The sequence below is a fragment of the Rhinolophus hipposideros genome (assembly GCF_964194185.1).
Source record: "Rhinolophus hipposideros genome assembly, chromosome: 15".
Taxonomy (NCBI): Eukaryota; Metazoa; Chordata; class Mammalia; order Chiroptera; family Rhinolophidae; genus Rhinolophus; species Rhinolophus hipposideros.
Genome location: NC_138061.1, coordinates 41,588,328 through 41,613,349, shown reverse-complemented (window position 1 = coordinate 41,613,349; position 25,022 = coordinate 41,588,328). Strand labels below are relative to the sequence as shown.

Genomic DNA, 25,022 nt, shown 5'->3' with positions numbered 1-25,022 from the left:
ACAAACGTTAGTCATTTTTTGAATAGTCCATTATGAGTATAGGCTAAATAATATCTATTTAATAATCATAAATTGCTTAAAGTAAAAGGATTTGAAGGGCAGGGAAGAATTAGCTCATATTATGGGGACCTACACCACCGTAAGGAGATGAGAGTCCTGGCAAAAACGGACACCCGGGAAGTTTGGGCTCCTGTTCATCACCAAGGTAAACAGTGGTGCGAGGCACAGGGATATTGGACAGGAAGGGGTCAGAGGAATACATTCTCCTACTTTCCTGTTTCCTCCTGCTGTTGCTTCACACATATACAGCTATGATTTACACAAATCTATATATAATTCAATATGTATGCAGGCATCTCTCCATACATCGATATCTCTATATAGAAATCCCACATTCGTATGTATTTATATATGCATGTATATATGTATGTACCAGTCAACTTTGTTCTATATTTAAAGTAAACATATAAAGCAGCGTTTTTCCTAGTAGTTATGATAGACATCTGGGGAGGTTGATCTTAGCATGAGGGAACTGGCTTTGAACTCTTGTTTCTGCTCGGATTCCTCCCTTGCCTAACTGTGAACATCCCAAAGCCTGACTTTTCAACCCTCTGCTCTTTCTCCTTACATTCTATTCCCCAAATTCAATGTTTGTCTGTATGCTGCTGTGGGTTCTGACCTCAAGGCACCAATCATAATTCACAGACACAGTATTTGATGAGGACTACAGAACTTAAAATGAGGTCTCTCTTTTGCTACAAAAAGATGTAGAATGAAAAATGAAATAGACTCACTTTTGCCTTTTCTTGTTTAAAAATGAAGCAACCAAACCAAAACAAACAAGAAAGATAAAAGAAGCAGGTGGTCCATCAAGCTAGCAGTGAAAGGTCTACATTACATGCCTAACACTTTGTTTGCTCTGTAATCATAAACAATACTTGATCTAATGTGGTTTAAGACATAAGTAACTCATATGGTCCCAGGTTTCTCCAGCTTGTGGCTCTCCAGCTTGAGGACAAAGTCAGCAAAAGAGTCTGTCCTCAAGTCTCTGAGGTCAGGTGGTTGTCCTGAATATAACTGATAGTCCCTCTGCCCTGTTTGAGGCTCAGTGCTCTTGGGACAGACGATCATCTCTGGAAGGGCCAGGACTGCAGTTTCGGGGCTCTTGCTCTGGTTACTCATTCGGTGGTGCTGATCCACCATTGACACTGCCCTCTGCAGCATCGTTAGGGCCACACTGCACTTAGAGCTCCATCACCGCTTGCCTTTGGCTTTGGTTTTCTTCTGTAAGACAGTAGGAAAACGCCCTCCCCTTTTCACACCCTGCATTTACAGGGACGTCCCATGGTGGAGTGGTCTGGTTCCCTCGTCATTGCTGGCTGTAACACTCATCCAAAGCGTGTCGGTGACACAGGAACTGGCGGGGTTACAGAGCAGCCTCACAGAGCACATAGGACCACTTTTTCCTCACCTGCTTCGGCTGACTGACTGAGTTTGACTCCTAGAGCCACTATCCTTCATCAGTTTTGGGAAATAATTTCTCTCAAGTGCCCTCTTTGCAGTGGCCCTACTACAGTGTGTCTCCCATTTTCACTCAGCCCCCATCAGTCTACATCCTGCCTGTGGATGGAATTCAAGTTCTTTGAGATTTATGGGTCCCACAGAAGCCTGGAGCATGGCAAGGTCTAGTTTGGAATGTGCAGAATAGGAGGTCGGGGTGGTAATAGAAGAATAAACAGCCTCTATCTCAGGGAAGGCAAGAGAGCAAATTACAGTAGCTTCGTAGAAGGTGGGATTGGGTGTGTGTGTAGGAGGATGAGGAGCAGAGAGAGAGGTTGAAGAGGTGGGGGGAGGCGAAATGTCATCTATGCTAGCATGTCTGAGCCTCCATTCTGGTTCCAATGTTCCTTGATAGGTATATGTGGTCAGCCATACTAAGACTTCCATTTATTATAATCAATTTTTAGCTAATTCCATTAAGGACATTTTCATCTGTGACTCCATTTTCAACTCTTAGTAGTTTCAGAAAATGGTAAAAATTGTCTTGAATGCCCTTGACTCAAAATTGGATTGAATTGATTCATAATAGACTTGTTTAAGTTTCTTGAATTTCTTGTACAAAGTACCACTATCTATTAGCCTATTTCCTACTGTTTCTATTCATCATTCATCACTCATTTTACCACCACAACCTTGGGAGTCTGTTGTTGTTAGAAGAACAACAAAAGTCGATAACTTAGCAGCAGATGTGTTAATATATGATTTTTCTTAAGGTTTTATGGGAAACAAAGGCAGCATTGGTATAATTGTTGAATCTTAGGCTTGTTAAAAATTTTCAATTTTTTTCCCTATACTGGCATTTTTGAAAAGATGAAGTCGTAAGAATTGCAGTAAATTTCATGTTCAATACAAAATATTGAGGTGAAAAGTTCTGTACCAGAGGCTTCAAAGAAAAAAATATATATGTTCGTGTGTGTATACACACACACACACACACATATGGCTCATTTTAAAGCATAAAGCTTACCTCTTCCATTAGGTAATTTGGAGAATCCAAACAGCTTCAACCATTGCTATGAAGTCTCCACAATTTTCTGAAGTAAGTTACTCTGCAAACCACAACTGCTGTTCAATGAAAAGGAAAGATGCTATGGTCATGGTAGTTGTGCAGTATTTCTACATTTACAACTTTTGATTCAAAAAGGGGAAAAATATCCTTTATGTTCCCCCAGGAAAGTCTGTCGCAAGCTGTTAAATGAGTCAAACATTGCACCAATTGGGGAGTTTAGAAATTGTTTCACACACACACACACGCACAAAAGATGTATTGCTTTTATTTATAGCTTCATAGGTCCTCTCCAAAATCCATGAATGCAGTACAGTGAAAAACTGAAACACCTAGTGTTGTTAACAAACCACCCTTTGTTTGGCTTTCTTTAGGATTTACAGCATAAAGGTGTTGTATTAACACTGAAGCTATTTCAAGAGCTCTGTTCAACTCTATAAAAAAAAAAAAAAATCTTACCTAAAGAATGAAAACCACCTCCTTACCCTCCTTACCAACATAGGAACCTTGCAACAAATTATGGTTCTAAAAGTTGGCTGCATAGTTTGATTTAAAACACACACACACACACACACACACACACACACACACACACACACACACACACAGTCTTTGCTAGTCTAATTTATCTTCTAGGCATGCTTTGATTGCACAATCCTTATACCTAAATCAAGTCTTCTACAGCCTAGCTAGTAGCACAATTTCAAGATGTCAGGATAACTAGGACATGGATTCTGCTACCCCTGCTGATAGCCAAAGATGATAAGTGAAAAGGGGCACACTTTCCCAAGTCAGGGAGAAGTAACCTCCAGTTAAGCCCATATAAATAGCTGGGATTTTTGCTAGAAACTTAGGTAGGGCTTTGGTCCCTGTATCAGTCAACTCAGGCTACCATGACAAGATACCACAGATATTTATTTTCTCACACTGCTGGAGACTGGAATTGCAAGATAAAGGTGCTCCCCCCCCCCCAGGATTGGTTTTTAGTGACATTTCTCTTCCTGGCTTGCGATGGCCACCTTCTCACTGTGTCCTCAATGGTCTTTCCTGTGTGCACGTGCAGATTGAGAGAGAGAGCTCTAATATCTTCCTCTTCTTATAAGGACACCAGTTCTATGGTATTAGGGTCCTGCCCTTAGGACCCCATTTGACACTAAGCATCTCCTTAAAAACCCTATCTCTAAGCGCAGCCACATTGGGGGTTAGGGCTTTGATATATGAATTTTGAGGGGACACACTTCAGTCCATAACATTCTACCCTCATAGTATTTAAGTTAGGAGATATCAAGGCGAACAGTAAATATTGTTCAAGGACTTTGTGTCTTCTTATGGGAAAATGGTTGGTGTGTTTTTGGTTGTACACAGGATAATTGTTTCCTGTTAGGAAGAAGGATAACCTTGTTATTTGCCTTATTTGGACATTAAGTATGGCTGATGGAGATATGTATGGATGACAAGTTGATAAGGGATGGACTTGTGATGATCACTTTTATGTATCAACTTGACTGGGCTGCAGGGTGCCCAGGTAATTTGGTTAAACATTACTGTGGCTTTTCTGTGAGAGTGGTTTTGAATGAGCTTGGCATTTAAACTCGTATTTACGTCATTCAAGTAAAGCAGATTGCTCTCCGTATTGTGGGTAGGCCTCATCCAATCACTTGAAGGACCGAACAAAACAAAAGGCCCAATTATAAATATATAAATATATAAATTATATAGAAGTAAATTTTATTTACATATTTTTATATAAATAAATGTATGTCTATAAATTTATATAAATATATTTAATAAAGAAATAAATTCTGAAAAATTATTTATAAAAAATAAATATTAAATAAAATAAATTTATATAAATATATTTATTATGTATAAATAAAACAATTTTTATATAAATAAATCGGGCACAATTCTCCTGCCCGATGGCCTTCAGACTGGGACATCTGCTCTTCCTGGTTCTACCGCAGGCTGCTACTCTTCAGACTCTGCAGGTGTTCGATTTGCCAGCCTCCAAAATCGCATGAACCGATTCTTTATAATAAATCTATCTATATTCTGTTCTTTTGGCAATCTCTGCAGTACAGTCACTCATGCACTTCAACGGCCAGCTATCTCCCACTCGTCACTTAATCATGCGTATACATATTTATTGCAAATGTTTCCTGTGTAGTCATGTTTATATTTTATTGTTGCAATATTTAGGAATCAGAAAATCCCAATCATCGTTCCTACAGTTTTCTGACTCCTAATTTGAGTCAGAAATTTGAGTGATCACAAAATAGTCAAATGACTACAAAATATATGTCCTACATTCTCTAACTTACTCGCATGACTTAGGATGAATCACTCATCTACTCTGAAATCCAGTTCCTCATTTGGAAATGTGGATAAACATACTTCTCCTTTCAACCTCATGGGATCAATTTACAAACTCGTAAGATTATACATGTAAAAGTTCTTCTAAAGATACAGAGTGTTATCATGTGGTGGGGTTTATTACTATTACTGCAATATATATATACATATATGTATATGCATATATGTATATACATATATATATAGATATAGATATATGCATATATATATGTATATGCATTTGTTACTTTGAGTTTATCTTAAATTAAAAATTCCCCAAACTTAAGAAACAGGTTTTATCATGACACTTCTTTCGTTAAATCAGGAATGGTAACTAAGTAGCTCAAGTACCGTAGCTACTACTGTTCTTACCCACTTCCCTGACACACATTCAAAATCTACAAAGGAGGCACTTTCCCACTGAGCTTGTGAAGAGCTGTAGAATTCTTCTAATGCCTTGTATTCTTAGCCGCCACTACCAGTGGACCTGAGTAGGCATACAAGTTGATACCTTGTTGTCATCTCTGAATTAGTGATGAATCAATCAGTTCTGTGGCTTACCCTATTCTGTCAAAGCATGTCTAGATTACTGTTAATTTATAAAATGCAACATGGACCTGTGAATGGAGTGAAGAGCATATGTCTAATGTTAATTGCTGCATTTAGTAATGGGAATCACAACTTCTTCTCCATTAGCTTCACAGCATGTCCCTCAACGTTTTAAATATTTGTGGTCAGAAATACAGACATGTCTGCTCTCCTCTGTAAATTTCCTTATAAATTCTGCAATTATGGGAGTTGTCTTTGCAGAAAGGAGTTGTTTGAAAGGGAACAAGAAACCACGTAGGCTGTGTGCCAAGAGAAGAAAACACGCTAAATTATCTACTTCCCTCACCACCCCTTTCTCACCTTCCTCCCCTACTATAGCACAACTAGTCCTTCTGGGAATATTTTCTCAATTCTTCTTCAGATTACATAGAAGAAACCATAGTTCTGTGATTAAAGTAAGCAGAAGGTTTTATGTTTCTTTTGTCACTGAGTCATAGAAAAGAAACAAAACAAAACAAGTTTGGCTCAATCAAAATCGAACCGATCACATAGGTTTATTAAACATAGCATTGACCGAAAGAAAATATGAAATCCTTGCCCAGGAAGGATGGATGCCAAGAACAGAGTGGTTTTCTGACTTTGTTTTTGATATCTACAAGTTTTATTCTTTGCACAAGTCACTGCGTTCCTGAATAGCTGTTATTAAACATTGGGGGAAACTTGCAAATGGACAATGAAATGCATTAGGAATTTCCAGATGTTAGCTAGCCACACTCCATGAGAATGCTCCTCACATCAGTTTTTGACCTCCAGAGTACATAAAACACTTTATTTTCTCTTCTATTATTTGATCTCCTTATTTTTGTGGCCAAGTATATATTGGATGCAAAAACTTTTTCAGACCAAAACTTGGCATGTGAACTCTTGATTTGGCTGCATTTGGGTTACCACCAATTTGCAAAATAAAGTATGAATAATAATCCAAGCTGTAAGAGTGCAAAGTAAAATAAATCTCTACTTTACCATCTTATCAGGGAATATAAATCAATCTGGCGCATACGTCAACCTTAATTTCTGTGTAAAAGTTCCAGATGTAGTTATGATTCTATTTTATAAATACAACCAGCATGTTATATATAATAAGAATTAAAGACCCCATGGATCTCATGAATGGCCCTTTCCTCATAAACACAACCTACCTAAGCAGAGCGCCGTCGAATTCAATTGCATTCCTTTGACAATGCTGCCTCTATACTGATTTTCTTCATCTCTTTCTTCCTTCCTCTTACGCAGCTCAACTTCTTTCCTGTGTCCTTATTTTCTGCTATGTACATCCCTTCTCCATACCTACGGACAGTAGATTAGCCTTTTGGGGAGTAATCAGAACCAAAAAGGGAATTGTTTTTTACGACATTTATCTGTAGGAGTGATTTGGGATGTTGACCCCCATCATTTTTTGTACCTCAAAGTTGACGTCAATATTAAACTCTTGCTACTGGTTTTCAAACTGGAGTCCAGCTCTCTGCAGCACCAGCTCTCTGTCCACTGTGTGCAGGCCTTGCATAGACAGGCCAGACCACTTAGGATTTTCAGCCACAGGCAAAGTTGAGGAAAAGAAAAAACAAACACTGACTCTCATTTATTATGTACAACTTACGACGGTATAGGCACAGTACCTTCTTTAATGCCACCACAGCCTGTTAGAGCAGTATTCTTATGAATGAGGAAAGAGAGGTTTAGAGAGAGTAATGCACTTGCCTGTAGTTAGGTTGGTCTGATACCAAAGTCCATGCCTGCACTGTGAGCTGCTTCTTTCCCAGCCATACTACGTGCTAGAAGGAATCTATCCTAACCTTCCTCCCAGTTCTGCAATCCGTCCACACATCTCCTTTCCTTGGTGCGTTTTCATCCCTTAGTGCTTTGCAATTCTGCATCCCAGCAACCCCAAGTCTCCAGGCTGCATTCTCCTGGCACATCACTGAGCTTCCACTCTCTTGTAAATGTCATCCTCCATTAAAGTCATTGTCACTTGGGTTTAATGTCCTCTGCTTTTCTTACCCCTTCAGGCATCTCCTTTTATTTACTCACAAGCTTGACACATGGATCAGTCTGTTTTTCTACCAAATTTAGTTTTAAGACATTTTTAGTTTCCATTATCCTGATAGAAACGTCACATTCTGTACTGTCTTTATTTTCTTCCAGTCTGTCGACATCTTCCATTTCCGTTTTTGCCCTACATGTCATATCTGAACTGTTATCAGCTATCCATGGTTCCCTTAAGTATCCATAGTCTTCTGACCCTGCCTGGGAAAACTGAACCCAAGACGAATGTTACAGTTCACTTTCTCTATACTTTCCCCACACTTAGACAGTTGAAGGCTGTGTAAGAGGCCTGAAAATTAAGTTTGCAAAATTGTTGCAATGATGTTGCTAACCTTTTTTGATATCAGAGGGGATTATTCATTATGAATTTGTACCAAATGGGCAAACAGTTAACCAAGTTTACTATTTGGAAGTGCTGAAAAGGCTGCGTGAAAAAGTTAGATGACCTGAACTTTTCGCCAACAATTTATGGCTCTTGCATCACGACAATGCACCGCTCACATGGCACTGTGTGAGGGGGTTTTTAGCCAGTAAACAATTCACTGTATTGGAACACCCTCCCTACTCATCTGATCTGCCCCCCAATGACTTCTTTCTTTACCTGAGGATAAAGGGAATATTGAAAGGAAGACGTTTTGATGACATTCAGGACATCAAGGGTAATATGATGACAGCTCTGATGGCCATTCCAGAACAAGAGTTCCAAAACTGCTTTGAAGGGTGGACTAGGTGCTGGCATTGGTGCATAGCTTCCCAAGGTGAGTACTTCAAAGGTGACCGTAGTGATATTCAGCAATGAGGTATGCAGTACTTTTTCTAGGATGAGTTTACAAAGTAAATTATCCGACCTCATATTCCTATATGTTGTGCTTATACTAGCTCTGAATTGTTCATTAACACCTTATTTACTTTTGCTTAGATTCCAATCTCTTTTCCTTCAGCTGTAGGCCCAAATCTTCACCACGCTCCTCAAATTCCCCACAAAACACCCACCTCTCATTGTCAGAACATGGCCTCATATTCTCCATCTCTGTGATCACTGAGGTCCTCAGGTTTGATTTCTGTTGACTACCTGTCTCCCTTTAGCCCTTGTCTTATGTACACTCACACACTTCCCTCCTTCCTTGCAATCTCAGAGGACAAAAGTCCCTTCTCCTGCCTGGAATCCCTTTCCCCTTTCTTTTCTATTTGGCTAACTTCTCACTCATCTTAAGGCAGCATTCTTTAAATCTGGCCCCATAGTTGGGTCATGTGATTCTCCTCAGAGCTTTCTCACCACATACGCACGTATCCTTATGCTTACAATGCTGTAGTGTAAAGCTTTTTAGGTTTTTGCTTCCTAGACTATGCTGTGAGGTCCTCCAGGTCAAGAAGCAGATCCTACTCACATTTAAATCCTCAATGCCTAGTGCAGGCCTGTCACCTAAAAGGGATACAGTTTTACTTCTTTGTTTTTCTTACCCAACTTCCAACCTTGAGAGAGGCCCAAGATGGCGGCAGCATAAGAAGATGTTGAACTCATCCCCTCCCATGAGCAAACCCAAATATACAAATATATAGATAGCAATCATCCCTACAAAGCAACTGAGGTCTGAATGAATAGGTTCTGACCAACAAACAAGAGAAAGAGGCCAAATAGAGAAGGCTGGGAAGCCACGGGAGCCCTCGGGAGCTGCGGGAACTCTCCAGGCCAGAGGAGCCAGTGAGTGCTATTGTTTACATCCTCCTCTGCTTTGACAGGGTGGCAGGAACTCTATTCTGGGGCTTTGGCCTACCTGTGAGATCACTATGGCACGTGCTCAGCTACACTGCCCAGAGCCTTTTGCCTCAGAGCAAAGGTAGTCAGCAAGAACAACAGGGCTTTACCATAAGCACCTGGCCTCCTTGCAAGCCACTCCAAACCCAAAGGCCAGTGCGCTAGGTGACATAAGCTTCTACTCAGCTTCAACCAGCTTCCCGAAGCCTACACAGAGGTCGCTTCTACATGGGATCATTTTCTGTACAACAAACAAGAGATGGTATAGAGAAGGCTAGGGAGCGAAGGTGCTTGGGGACTGGGGGGGTTCTACAGGGTTGCTGGGGCTGGTGAGCACCACTGTGAACCCCCGCCCCCCACCTCCATAGAGTGAGCAGGGTCTCTATCTAGGTGCTCTGGCCTACCTGCAAGGTTGCTACGGTGCATTCCTGGACTCACTGCCTGAGCCCATTTTGGTCCTGAACAAAGGGAGCAAGCAGGGTCGACAGAGCATTACTACACACACCTGGCCTCTCCACTCGGAACCTCTCCAGCTTGGTAGCCCAGTGGCCTGGATGCCTTAGGCACCCACTCAGCTCCTACCAGCCCATCAAAACCACCTGGCACACACAGAGTACACAGAGGTCACATCTATATAAGGCCACTTTTACAAGACTGAGCGAGACCTGCTATTTTGTCTAAGGCATATAAATAAACATAGAAAATCAAACAAAATAAAAAGACAGAAGGATATATCTCTAATGAAGGAACTAGAGAAATCCCCAGAGGGTAGGGGGAAACCTAAGGAAACAAAGATAAGTAAAGAATTCAAAGAAAAGTTCATAAGAAAACTCACCAGACTTGAGAGTGGAATAGAGAAACTTAGGGAGATCTTCAACAAAGAGTGATGAAAGAACCAAGCAGACCTAAAGAACACAATAACTGAAATGAAAAATACATTAGAAGGAAGCGATAGCAGATTAGCTAGTACAGAAGAATGGATCAGTGACCTGGAATAATGACTGGCAGAAAGTAATCAATCAGAAAGGCAAAAAGAAAAAATAATTTAAAAAAATGAGGATAGTTTAAGGGACTTCAGGGTTAATATCAAGCACTCAAGCATTTGCATTATAGGGATCCCAGAAGGAGAAGAAAGAAAGAAACAGAAACTTTATTTCAAGAAAAAATGGCTGAAAATTTTCCTATCCTGGGAAAGGCAACAGTAATCCACATCCAGAAAGCGCAGAGAGTTCCAAACATGATGAATCCAAAAAGACCCACACTAAGGCATTGTAACTAAAATGGCAAAAATTAAAGATAAAGGGATAATCTTGAAGGAAGCAAAAACAAAATAGTTACATACAAAGGAAACCACACAAGGCTATCAGCTAATTTCTTAGCAGCAATTTTATAGGCTGAAGGGAATGGGGAGACATCTTTAAAGTGCTAAAAGAAAGGAACCCACAACCTAGCATAATGTGCCCAGCTAGGCTATCATTCAGAATTGAAGGAGAGATAAACAGCTTCTCAGACAAGCAAAAAATAAAGAAGTTCATCACCATTAGACCAACTATAGGAGAAATGTTAAAAGGTCTTCTTTAAGCAGAAAAGGAAAGGCAATAACCAGAAACGTGTATATATATATATATATATATATATATATATATATATATGTATGTATATATATGTATGTATATATATATGCATATCTATATACACACATATATATTTGTTTGTTATATATATTTGTTATATATATAACAAACTGAAATGAATATATATGTATATATATATATATTCATATCTATATGAAAAGGATAAATCACACAGGTAAAGCCAAATATTTAGTAAATACAGTAAATCAGACATTTCAAAAGCTACTATGAAGGTTAAAAAAAGTATTAAATTCAACTCCTATAATAGTTAGGAAATACACAACACTAGAAGATCTGAGACATAACACCAGTAACATAAAACATAGACAGGGGAGTAAAAATGCAGTCTTTATAGAATATATTGAAAATTAAACATTTATCAGGTTAAAATAGACTGCTATAGATATAGGAAGACACACATAAACCTCACAGTAACCACAAACCAAAACCCTACAAAAGATATACAAGGAACAATGAGAAAGGAGAAAAACACCAAAGAAAACCAACAAACCACAAGGGAAGATATCAAGAGAAGAAGAAAGGAACAGAGAACTATAAAAGCAACCAAAGACAATTAACAAAATGGTAATAAGTACATATTTATCAATAATTACTTTAAATATAAATGGATTAAATGCTCCATAAAAAGACATAGGGTGGCTGAATGGATTAAAAACCATGACTCATCTATATGCTGCCTACAATAGACTCAATTCAAATCAAAAGACACATAAGGCCTGAAGATGGAGGGATGGAAAAAGTTATTTCATGAAAATAGAAATGAAAAGAAGGCTGGGGTAGAAATACTCATTATCAGACAAAACAGACTTTAAAGCAAATAAACAAAAAGACAAAGAAGGATATTTCATAATTATAAAGAGCTCAACCCAAGAAGAGGATATAACAATTATAAATATCTCCACACCCAACGTAGGGACACCTAAATATATTAAGCATTATTAGTGGACACAAAGGGAGAAATCCACAGTACTACAATAATAGGAAGGGATTTTAATACCCCACTCACGTCCATGGAATGATGATCCAGACAGGAAATTAATAAGGAAGTAATGGCCTCAAATGTCACATTAGAGCAGATCAACTTAATAGACATTTATAAAACATTTCGTCTAAAAACTGCAGAATGCATTTATTTTTTTTTTCAAGTGCACAAGGAACATTCTCCAAAACAGATCATATTAGGCCACAATGTAAGCCTCGATAAATTCAAGAAGATTTAAATCAGAACAAGCATCTTTTTCTAATCGTAATGGCATGAAACTAGAAATCAACTATAGGAAGAAAGCTGGAGAGAAAAACCCAGGAATATGTTGAAACTGAACAACATACTACTAAGCAACCAATAGATCAAAGAGGAACTCAAACAAGAAATGAAAACTAACTTGAAACAAATTAAAACACAGCTTTTCAAAGTTAAGAGACACAGCAAAAGCAGTTCTAAGAGGGAAGGTCATAGCTATACAGGCCTAACTCTAATATAAGAAACTCTAACCTAACCTAACTCTAACTTAACTCAAAGTAATAAAAATCACAAATAAACCATCTAACTCTACACCTAAAGAAACTAGAAAAAGAAGAACAAACAAAACACAAAGTAAACAGAAGAAAGGAAATAGTTAAGGTAGAGTAGAAATAAGTGAAATAGAAATTTTAAAAATAGAAAAGATCTATAAAACTAAGAGCTAGTTCTTTGAAAAGATAAATAAAATTGACAAACCTTTAGTCAAACTCAAGAGAAAAGAGAGCCCCCCCCAAAATAAAATAATACATGAATGAGAAGTTACAACTGATACCACAAAAACACAAAGAATCATTAAAGAACACTATGAACAATTATATGCCAACAAATTTGACAATCTGGAAGAAATGGATAAACTTCTAGAAGTATATAACGCTCCAAGACTGAACCAGGAAGAAGTACAAAATTTAAACAGACCAATGAAATTGAAGCAGTCATCAAAAAACTCCCAACAAATCAAAGTCCAGGACCAGAATGCTTCACAGGTGAATTCTATCAAACATTCAAAGAATTCATACCTATCTTTTAACTGTTTCAAAAATTGAGGAGGAAGGAACACTTCAAAACTCATTCTAGGAAGCCAGCATTACCCTGATATCCAAACCAGACAAAGATGTTACCAAAAAGAAAAAAAAAAAAAGAAAGAAAGAAAGAAAGAAAGAAAAAAAAAACAACAGAAAATAAAATTATAAGCCAATATCCTTGATGAACATAGATGCAAACATTTCCAACAAAATGTCAGTAAACCAGATTCAAGAATATATAAAAAGGATTATACACTGTGACCAAGTGGGTTTCACCCCAGGAATGCAAATGGTTTGTCATCCATAAATCAATGTTATATATCACATTAACAACATATAGAATACAAACCATATTACCATCTCAACAGATACAGAAAAAGTATTTGTGAAAATTCAACATCCTTTTATGATAAAAAATTTTCAACAAAATGGGTATAAAAGGAACATGTCTCAACATAATAAAGGCTATAAATGAGTGACCTATAAGTAATATACTCATTGCTGAAAAACTGAAAGCCTTTCTTCTAAGATCAGAAACAACACAAGAATGCCCATTATCACCACTTCTACTCGTATTCAAAATAGTATTGGAAGTTCTAGTCACAGCAACCATACAAGAAAAAGAGATAAAAAAAATCCACATTGGAAAGGCAAAAGTAAAAAATACATTATTTGCAGATGACATAATACTATATATAGAAAACCCTGTAGACTCCACCAAAAAACTATTGAGACTCATAAATGAATTCAATAAAGTTGCAGGATACAGAATCAATCTGCAAAAATTTGTTGCATTTCTATACAACAATAATAAAAAATTAGGAGAAATTAAAAAAACAGTTCCATGTACAATTGCATCAAAAAGCATAAAATACAGAGGAATAAATTTAACTAAGCAGGTGAAAGATCTGTACTCTGAAAACTATAAGACATTGAAGAAAGAAATTGAACAAGTTACAAATAAATGAAAGGACATATCTTGCTCATGGATTGGAAGGATTAATATTGTTAAAATATTCTCACTACCTAAAGCAATATCTGGATTCAATGCAATCCCTGTTAAAATACCAATTGCATTATTCTCAGAATTAGAACAACTAATTCTAAAATGTATATGGAATCACAAAGATCCCAAGTAGCCAAAGAAATTTTGAGAAAGAACACAGGGGGAGGTATGATACTCCCTGATATCAAATTATATTACAAAACTACAATAATCAAAACAGTATGTTTGTCTATCATTATTCTAATATCCATTGTCATCATCTTCCCCTAGTTCACAATCAGGACTTATACACCTGATCTATTAAAGAAGCACATATTAGAAAGGAGCCAAACAATATCCTTGGAATTGAGACTTAATAAAACTCAAAGTTTCAGTTCTTATAAGAAGGTCACAAGAAACCAGGAGTTCATAAGAATATGATGACACTTTTAAGAACTGAATTCTCTGAATCAATGGCAAAGACCACAGTGATAGCTAATTATTTCACCCTGATAATATCCTTGGCTGCCCTAATGCCACGTGGGTACTAGATTTGGAAGAAGGTTATCAACTGCAATGGGAGGTGAATATGTTGTTGTAAACCTACATGTATTCTTTAATATCTGCATTTTATAAAGCTCTCTTGGAATCCAGGCTGGAGAGACATCCATAGCCCTAAGTCTATCATTTATCCTAAACATTAAAAAAGTCAATAAAGTGTCCCAATATTCTGTCCACAAAACCAAAAACCAAAAACCAATACCAAAACAAAAAACAATATGGTACTGGCATAAAACCAGGTAGATAGATCAATGGAATTGAATAGAGAGTCAAGAAACAAATCCTCACTTACATGGTCAATTAATATATGACAAAGGAGGCAAAGATATACAATAAGTTAAAATCTCTTTAGTAAGTGGTATTAGGAAAACTGGAGAGATATATGCAAAAACAAAACAAAACAAAACAAAACAAAACGAAAAACCGAAACTGGACCACCTTCTAACACTATATACAAGAATAAACTCAAAACGGATCAAAGACTTACATATAATAACCCAAACCATAAAACTCCTAGAAGAAAACATAGGCAGTAAACTTTTTTATATCACTCTTAGCAATATCCTTTTGGACATATCTCCTTGAATAAGGGCACCAAAAGAAAATAATAAACAAATAGGGCTACATCAAACTAAAAAGTTTTTTGTACAGTGAAGGAATCATCAACAAAACAAAATGGAACCTACTGAATGGGAGAAGATATTTGCAAATGATACATCCAATAAGGGGGTATAAGGAACTCATACAACTTAACACCAATAAAACAAATAATCCAATTAAAAAATGGTCAGAGGACATGAATGGCCAACAGACTTATAAAAAGATGCTCAACATCACTAATCATTCAGTAAATGCAAATTAAAACCACAATGGGACAGCAACTCACACCTGTCACAATGGCTATCAACAATTAGTGAACAAATAACAAATGGTGGCAAGGATGTGGAGGAAAGGGAACTCTCATACATTGTTGGTAGGATTGTGAATTAGTGCAGTCACTATGGAAAACAGTATGGAATTGCTCAAAAAAATTAGAATTTCCATACAATCCAGCAATGTCATTTCTGGGTATTTATCTGAAGAAAACAAAAACACGAAATTGAAAAGATATATGCACCCCTATGTTCATTGCAGCATTACTAATAATAGCCAAGATATGGAGGAAACCTAGAGATGTCCATCAATAGATGAATGGAAAAGATGATACATACACACACAGGAATATTATTCAGTAAAAAAATAGAATGAAATCTTGCCATTTGCGAAAACATGAATGGAACTAGAGGGTGTTATGCTAAGTGAATAAGACAGAGAAAGACTAATACAATGTAATTTAACTTATATGAAGAATCTGAAAAAAAAAGAATAAACAAAACAAAATAGAAGCAGACCCATAGATATAGATAAAATGCTGATGGTTGCCAAAGGGGAGGAAAGTGGAGGGATAGAAAAAAAAAAAAAAAGTAAAAAAAAGAAAAATTTAAATAAAGCCCGCAGGCTTGATGGAATGGCAAAGTATTAGCTTGCCTGGGATGGTCACAAGTCTTGCTTTAGCTGAGGGTTAATAAACAAGAGCGATGTGATGCCCCTGAATGGAACGGAAGATGGGTGAGCGGGTGCTAAGGACCACGAACACTATGGGGCAGAAGGAAGAGCTGTAGGCAGAGGACAGCTGGTTCCTCATTCTGTGACCCAGTTGGGTTGGGCATGTGGTAGAGAGAAGCAAAGATTGTTAGAAGGAGAAGTGTGTGCTTCCTGGAAAATCAGCCACAGGAGCCCGAGAAACCACACACACACACACACACACACACACACACACACACACACACACAGAGCAAGCAAACAAAAATAACAATTGCATACCTTAACTGAATTGGATGTGCTTCCGTAACACTCTGGACAAAAATTCAACCGGACTAGCATTGAAGAGACTGTCCTATGCTTTTACATTTTATCTATTTAAAAGAAAGGTTGCATATATGTGTGTATGTACATAATTATACACAAACACATACCTATATTCATATGTATCTAGTACTTTATGTGCAATAAAAATATATTTTGTTTCATATTTTTAACACTATTAATAACTAAATAAGTTGTGATTTTGGCCAAGGTCACAGTTGAGACGTCAGTTTGCAAAGTGAGGAGGTCGGACTGGGTAAACACTGTAGACCCTTTAGCAGGGAAATCATTTTGTTGATACTCCATTCACAGACTACAGCAAAAAAGATAACTAACTCTGCTATTCTAAAAGTATTCTCAAAATATCACATAAAAGTTCCTTTCTATGACATCTCTAAGGTGAGGTTTTGAATTTACAAGCTGCTTTCAAATCAATGCAATAACCAAATACAGTGATATATTTGTACATCAATTTTATTTTTTAAATAAACTTTTTAAAATTTTACAATAGTTTTAGATTTACACAAAATGTGCAAAGATAGTGCCGGGAGTTCTTGTATATCCTCAATTCAGTTTCCCTCTTTTTAAGATCTCCTATCACCATTTTCCCTTTGTCAAAACTATAGAACCAACACTGACATATTGCTTCCAACCAAACTCTAGCCCTTATTTGGATTTCACAAGTTTTCGCATTAATGTTCTTTTTGTGTTTTGGCCTCCCATCCAAGGTAATGCATTCATGTCTCCTTAATTGCTTCTGGTCTATGAGAGTTTCTCAGTCTTTGCTTGTTTTTCATGACTTTGACAGTTTTGAGAAGTACTGGTAGGGTATTATCCAAAATGTTCCTCATTTGTCTGATATCTGCCTGATCTTTTTCTTATGGCTCGCCTGTGGTTATAGAGCTTGGGGAGGAAGATCACAGGGATAAAGTTCCATTCTTATCACATACTATCAAATGTATATACTATCAACATGATTTATCACTGAATTGTTAACCTTGGCTTTGATGTACTTCTACAGAACATTTTCACATTCATTACCTCATGTGATTATTTTAAGGACCATGAAGTATACAAGGCTGGCATACTCAGCTCCATTTTATGAGGGCAGACCCTGAGGCAGGGACTGGAAATAAGGTGTTATGACTGCCAACCCATCAATCTCTTCATAGCACTCTGACCACCTGTTCTAAATCATACCTAAAAGAAGCACTGATGAAGAGCAATGTCTCACAGTGTTTTCCAGTGTAATTTGTTTTATTGCTTTGGTGGTTAAGAATGATCATGACTAAATGATAAATGGTATCTTCAGCTACAGCTATAAGCCTAGGCGTGTTGGCACAAAGTCAGAATGGATCAAAACATCCAATCAAGTGACCATGAAACAACCAACAAACTATTAATGCAGGAACTAAACATCATGATTTAAAGTCACATTTGGAACAACCTCTTTTTTAAAAAACACACAACTATGTAATTATTTGGTGTTTCATAGTCATACTTTACTTTCTTAAATAGTCAAGCCTTCTTACCAGATCTGAAAAATCATTTAAAAGAAGGTTTCTTTAGCTGTAAAACCGGCTCATGATCTACAAAAAGATACAATATTTTGGGTATGTAATAATGTTGTTCACTTTCCAATCAGATAGATAGGGGGCCTGATAACTGTCCCTCTGGAGACCCTAACAAAAACAACAATAGTGATCATTATAATTGTAGCAATAATAATAATAGCTAACATATTTAACTCTTACTATGAGGCAGGCTCTGTGATCATGGTAGTCTCATTTTATCCTCAAAATCTACGGGTTAAATCCTAATATCCTCATTCTACAGATGAGAAAACTGAGGCTCAGAGAGATAAAAAAATTCACCCAAGTTTACACAGATCATGTCCTTGAAGCATTTCGTTTGCTAGAGCTGCCATAACAAAACACCACAGACTTGATGGCTGAAACAACAGACTCTTATTTTCTCATAGTCCCACGTCACAGAAAGTCCAAGATCAGGGTGTTGTCGGGTTCCGTTTCTCCCTAGACCTCTCTCCTTGGCTTGCAGACAGCCACCTTGTCGCTGTGTCCTCACATGCCCTTTCCTCTGTGCCTGTGCTTCCCTGGAGTCTATCTCTCTGTGAGCCTAATTTCTTCTTTTTATAAGGATGCCAGTCAAACTGGATTAGGACCTACACTAATAGCTGCATTTTAATCACATCTTTAAAGACCTTATCTTGAAATCCTGTTATATTCTGAGGTACAAGGGGTTAGGACTTTAACATATGGATTTTGGGGGAACAAAATTCAATCTACAATAGGAACTGTGATTCAAACCCAAATCATCTGACTCCAAAGTCAAAATCTTAACTACTCAGCTATCTCAGGAGATGAACCTCATACTATTCAGGGCAGTAAAACCATCAGCTTCTAGATTTGCTTATCACCACAGCCAATCATGCAGTGTTGCTACTGATCTGTGATCTCCCTTCACAGGATCATGAGTCCTTGAGCTCATACCAATGATATTTACTAGCTTTATTATGTACTCCATCATTTATAAGCAGCCAGCGTTAGAAAAAGGAAGACTCAGCTACAGCACTAGCTGGGAAATAATACATTTCTGTTTTGGGGTGTTGTTTATTCAACCCCAACTCATATCTTCATTTATTTTTTTCAATAAATATTTACTGAGTGCCTACTATATTCAGGCATTTTTCCTAAGCACTTTTGAAATAGTAATCCTTACAATAGACATGGAGGTACTATCATTATTCTTATTTTATGATTGAGAAATCAAGGCTCAAATAGATTAAGTCATTTGCCAACAGTCATTTCACTGAAGAGGTACAGCCAAGACTTGAAGAAGGCAACTTGGAGAAGGGAGCCTGTCTCTGGACGCTTCATCTGTACTTTAGATTTCTTTCCTTGCTAGCTGTTGAAGTGTCTGAAGAGTGATAATGACCTTTCTCATTTACTTTTGTTATTTTTAATAAGAGAGTAATTATTACTATTGTTGCTAACTTAATAAAGCTGTTTATCATCCATTATTACAGATAATGCGAAATGGTTGCAGTTACATTTCCTACTTAATTCACATGTTCCATGACAGTAAAGAAATCTGTGAGTTTTCTGATTCAAACTTGTGAACTAGGAACCCAGTGTTCACCTTTGAAATGACAAAAATGATTTTTAAAACCAAAAAGGATGCAGAAACAAAAACAAACAAACAAACAAAAACAGTGCTAGAGACCATGACAGGTTGGATCAGGGAGATTAAAGAATTCCAGGAACATAGAATACAGGCAAGATTGGGCCAGTGGAGAAACCAAGCAGAAGAAAACAGCTTAAGAGAGCAGAAGTGAACAGTTCTTTCTGTGAGAGCCCGCAAGAAGCTGAAGTTATATCAGCAAGTGCAAAGAGCAGTCCTGCTCAAGGCATTTGTTCATTATACCATTTAGAACAATAGAAATGATTGGAGATCATCCCTGCCTCCTTACTTAAAGTCATCAATAATTTCAAGCAAAAATCTGAGAGCTGTCCTCTAAAAGAAAAAAATAAATAAAAGATGGCTGGTTGAGACTCCTCCTAAAGATATACAAGAATTAGAACACCCTTGGGTGTGGTTTTGGATCTTTGGGATGGGGTCAAGGAGAGAAATCAAGGCAGCTCTACCAAGGCCTGAATGAGAGGCACAAACATCAGCTCCCAAAGGAACCCTTCTTACGTTGACAGCACTGCCTACTTCTCCTCATTGCACCCCACACAGAAGCTGACTTGACAAGTGTGTCCTGTCCAAGTATCAGAACCATAGTCAGCTCTTTCATTCAATAGACAGATAGCAGCTCAGAACATGTGTACCAAATAGCCAGCCCAGTCCTTTATTTACAAATACGAATGGACAACAAAGGATCATTAGGTCATATGAGGATCAACAGATTATAAAATCCTGAAAGTGAAGGAAGGAAATGAATAAACTGAGCAACCAACAAGTGAAAACAGAAATAATTCAAGAAAGACAAAATAATTAAAACGTTATAAATAATATTCTTAAAGACATTTAAAAAGATATTGCATCCATCAAACAAGAAGAAATTGCTATGAGAAACCAAGTTTCAATTAATAAGATAGGCTTATTGCAAAATAAGTTGACTAACAGGATAGTTACATGATGAAATAAAATCATTTGGTGGTTAAGTTAGACATCTAGAATATAAAATTAAGACACTTTACCAGAACATAGATAAAAAAAAGCACAGATAGGAAACAAGGAATTCCAGAAGGAACAAACAGAAACAATAGAGAAAAAAATTATCAAAGAAATAGCAGAATATTTGACTCACCTAAATAAAGACATAAGACTACTAAATCTGGTAGAGTATATTTTAAAAAGCCCAATATCTAGACACATTGAAATGATAACCATTCCAAAGAATCTTAAAAAATTAAAAAAATACTTATCTATAGTATGGGGAATATAGTCAATAATATCATAATAACTATGTATAGTGCCAGGTGGGTACTGGACTTATTGGGGGGAATCACTTCATTAATCATATAAATGTCTAATCATTATGTTGTATACCTGAAACTAACATAATGTTGTATGTCAACTGCAATTGAAAAAAAATAATAATAAAATACTTATCCACAAAGAAACGACAAAGGGATGAACATCAGGTATTTTGTCAGTAACACTGGATTCTAGAAAATAATGAATGCTTCAAAATTTCGGGGAAACATACATCTGAAAAATACATTGAATAATAATTATATATCTTAAATATTGTTTATTGATTTTCAATATTTAGGATCAACTGACAAGAAACAATAGATTGAATTAGAGCTAGGAAAGAAAATGGTGTTGCTATATACCACATCATTAACAAAATTTGGGTAGTAGAGGGAGAGTCAGGAAGAAAGAAGGTATTATAAGAGTATTGGACTCCCCAACTTTCAAATTGAGAAGCAACATTTTTTGTAAGCTGGCCAATCAAGAAACAGAAGAATACAAAGCGTATTTTTAAAAATATAATTGTGGCAGAAAAAATTAAATGGGAAGTATTACTTGGGAATAATTCCTTCTGGGGAATAGAATTGTATTTTCTGATAGTGTATCATTTTTTCCCATGAATTATATCACACACACACACACACACACACACACACATATATACACATCATTCGTACACACACACATATGTGTGTGTGTGTGTATGTGTATATGAATGATATCTGAATAGGATTAAAATGGAGCTAAGAAATGAACTTTACTAGGGGCTATAGTTTTTGAGACCAACCTTCAGCTTTGGTGGCCTCTGGATGCAGATGTAACTTTGGATTGCATCACTGTTTGGAAGCCCTATGTAGGTGGGCCCATAATGGCATGCACAATGTTTAGGGCAGGGACATCTCTGGCATTGTAGGCATAGGATGTGTGCATGTCACCTGTGGACTGGATGGTACAGGATGTATCAGTCAAGGTGCTTGTCATGCCCTTTTTCCCACCCTGCTCAAACCACCCTGCCCAGAACCCCATGTGACAGGATGAAGAAAACAGCACTACATTGGTCTTTGCATAGGAATTGCCATTGACTGGTCTAAAGTCAGTCAAAAGCCTACTCAGTGGTCCACCATGACCTGAAACCTAGAGTCGCAGCGATTCAATTGAATACATTTTCTCAGGAAACTGAACTCAGATTATGGAAAGATGTTGGCTGGAAGCTGAGAGTGTCAGACAGTAGCTGTGAAAGGTCCACAAACTGCAACCAAGAGGTCCCCGGAGCCACCCGAGTCCACAGCTGTCCTCCAGCTCCAGTTGCTCAAGGCCCTGTCCTATTATATCTGCTGTGCTTCACTTCCAAAAGATTCCATTTCCCTTGGGAGCACTATTGGGCTATTGGATTGGAGGTCCCAAGATATTTCTCAAAACCTTCAGTCTTCTAAAATGGGCTGACGAGAAAATTAAAGACATAACCTTAAAGCTCTCTTTAATGACAGTTTTGTTTTTCAGATCCAGAATCAACAGAATCTATACTGAATTTAAACCTTCGAAACAGTGAACAGCAAAGATGTGCGGAAGATGTCAGACAGACCTCCCTCCTTTTTTGGTTTAACCCTTCTCCTACAGAGACCTCGTAGGGTGCCGAGAAGGAGAAAAGCAGCCCCCATATCAGGCAACTGGTCTGGTACCACCAACCAGGCCTCGGTATTCTCCCGTTGAACACCAAAATTTCATAAAACATGAAGATCTAGGAAGGCTACTCTGTGAGTGTGATGGATCGAGAAAAAAAGAGGACCTCTCTGCAATCACGTCTGAATACAGACAAAACATGAATATTGTCCACAACACAAAAATGAACAAACATTCCTCTATCTAAAAAAGCATTATTAAGAAATCACTGCTGGGTTTCTGTAAGATATTCCACAGGAAACAAAAAAAAATTTCTCCCTACTCACAGTACCAGAAATAACTGAGCTTCTTCTAAGCAGCTGGATTTTTAAATTTAATTTAATTTTTATTTTTTTACCTAAGATGTCATTAATCATATGATTCAGAGTTTTCAACATAATTCTGAGAAAGGTATGGTATGATTTTAAGTTGAATATAAACCTAACCAAGAAAGATATCCCCTCTGAATTTTTCTTTCAATTTACTAATGTGATAAAGAGAGCATTCCTACGAGGTAGCAATATGCGTAGTTCTCTTTCTCTCCCCAAGAGGAGGGACAGTGAGGCACAGAGCCTTGAAAAGCAATAATTAATATCTAGCAAAATTTCAGTACCTTCATTTTATTTATTTTTGTAACTACCTTCCATCTGTAGCCTACTATACTGATTTTCCATTTATAAGTGATATAAAGTTTCCTTTCAGTGAAAAAAATTGAGTTTGTCAAAAGGAAAATGTTAAGTAAATAGTGGTACAGGTGGTAGGAGATCAAACAAGGGAACAAAAATCATGGAGGTATTTTGGGGCACCCTGACTCCAGTTTCCTCTTTGCCTTGGATCCTGGAAAGACCAGAGTTTAATTTATTGGTCATTGCCCTCAAGGTGCAGTTTCCCGCTCCATGAATTTCTCCTCCTAATCTAACTCCTCCCTCTCTCTTTTATCTCCCCCCCGTCAATTTCCCGTCTGCTTTCATGTCTTGCAACCCTGTATGCTTTCAGAAAAAAAAAAAAAAAGTGGAGGGGGTGGGGGAGTGAGGGTGGGGATGATAATAAAGACTATCTCTTTGCTTTAATTACTGTACCCAAAGTATAGAAGTCACCAGGGCTACCCTTTCGCTAACGGAGATGCAGGGAGCGCTCAGAAAGCCCAACACGTCTGATTTCCTTTGGTTTTAGGTTTCAATGCTTCAAAAGTGTGCATGCACTGCATTTCTAAAACTGCTTGGACGGCAGATTCTTTGGCCCTCCTCCGTCCCCTGTTAGTCACTGTGAGAGCCTGTTCCTGCAAGGGGTGTGAGTGAATTAAAGTACTTCAGTGGAAAGCAAGGAGATGCCCCAGACAGGTCCTCCTTCCCTTTCTGGCAGCATCTGGACCCTCTATTCACCTCTCTCCTCTTTCCAATCCCTTGGGGTGAGGAAGTTCATGGAACCCCGTGGAAGCCTGGGCATGGAGTGGGGATAGAGGGCAGGGATGGAGACTGCCTGCCGGGGAAGGAGGGGGCTGGGCAGCCCTGGAGAAGAACGCCCAGGAGCCGGGGCGGTGAGCCCCGACCTCCGGGAAAGCCCTGCAGTCTAGAAAAGCTGGGCTTAGATTTTCTCCCCCCTCTTTGAAGAGTTCTCAGGAAGTTTGGGGGAGGGGCGAACCGCTCTCTTCTGTTCTACAGGCGTGGGAGGGTGAGGAAGGACCACAGCAGTAGCAGGTCTCAGAGCTGTCACGTTCCCGCCCACAGGCGGGCTCGGGTGCTCCCGGTGGGATCTGCCGGTGGCGGGTGAGGAGCGGAGGGCAGAGCGCGCGGACCGCCATGGAGGGCCTGGTCCTGTTGAATGCCCTGACCACCCGGCTGCTATTCGTGCTGCACTCGTTGGTTGGGGTCTGGAGAGTGACCGTGGTGACGAAGGAGCCGAGGTACTGGCTGCTCGCGCTGCTCAACCTCTTGCTCTTTTTGGAGACTGCGCTCACCCTCAAGTTCAAGCGCGGCAGAGGCTACAAATGGTGAGGGCACCCTGGGAAAGGGAGGGCGCGAGGAGTCCCCGGGTCCTGTTCTTTACGGCACTCACAGGCAGCCCAAGACCCCTTCTCCCCGCAGCCTGCTGACTCTTTACAAGGATTCGGACCCCCTTTGTCCTTGCCCGGAGCTTCGAAGGAGCTCGAGATGCTTGCGCGTCCCTTGGGCATGCCGGAGTACCCCAGGGTCCCAGGGCAACCCTGGGAAGGCTCCAGTCACAGCCACGTGTCACCGGCCCCCAGGTTTGCCGACTGGGAGAATGAGAAAAAGAAGGGAGGCACTTGCCTGATCTGCAGAAAGTGCTCCAAATGGGGGAGTCGTGGGGCAAGGGAGATAGCATGTGCGCTACTTTCTGTGGAGGCGTGTGGATGTGCATGGTTCC

At 38.4% G+C, this 25,022-nt stretch overlaps 1 protein-coding gene across 2 annotated transcripts in view; it reads left to right on the top strand.

Moving 5' to 3' along the window:
• The first annotated feature begins 24,310 nt into the window (after nt 1-24,310).
• Nucleotides 24,311-25,022, top strand: part of TMEM26 (transmembrane protein 26) — a 37,540-nt gene continuing 36,828 nt past the window's right edge. The window contains exon 1 of one of the 2 annotated variants that reach the window (XM_081073888.1): nt 24,311-24,627. In XM_081073888.1, the coding sequence (XP_080930014.1) occupies nt 24,437-24,627 (191 nt within the window). In that variant the 5' untranslated portion in view covers nt 24,311-24,436. The remainder of the gene's footprint in view (nt 24,628-25,022) is intronic. The other variant, XM_081073887.1, reaches the window with a different exon arrangement.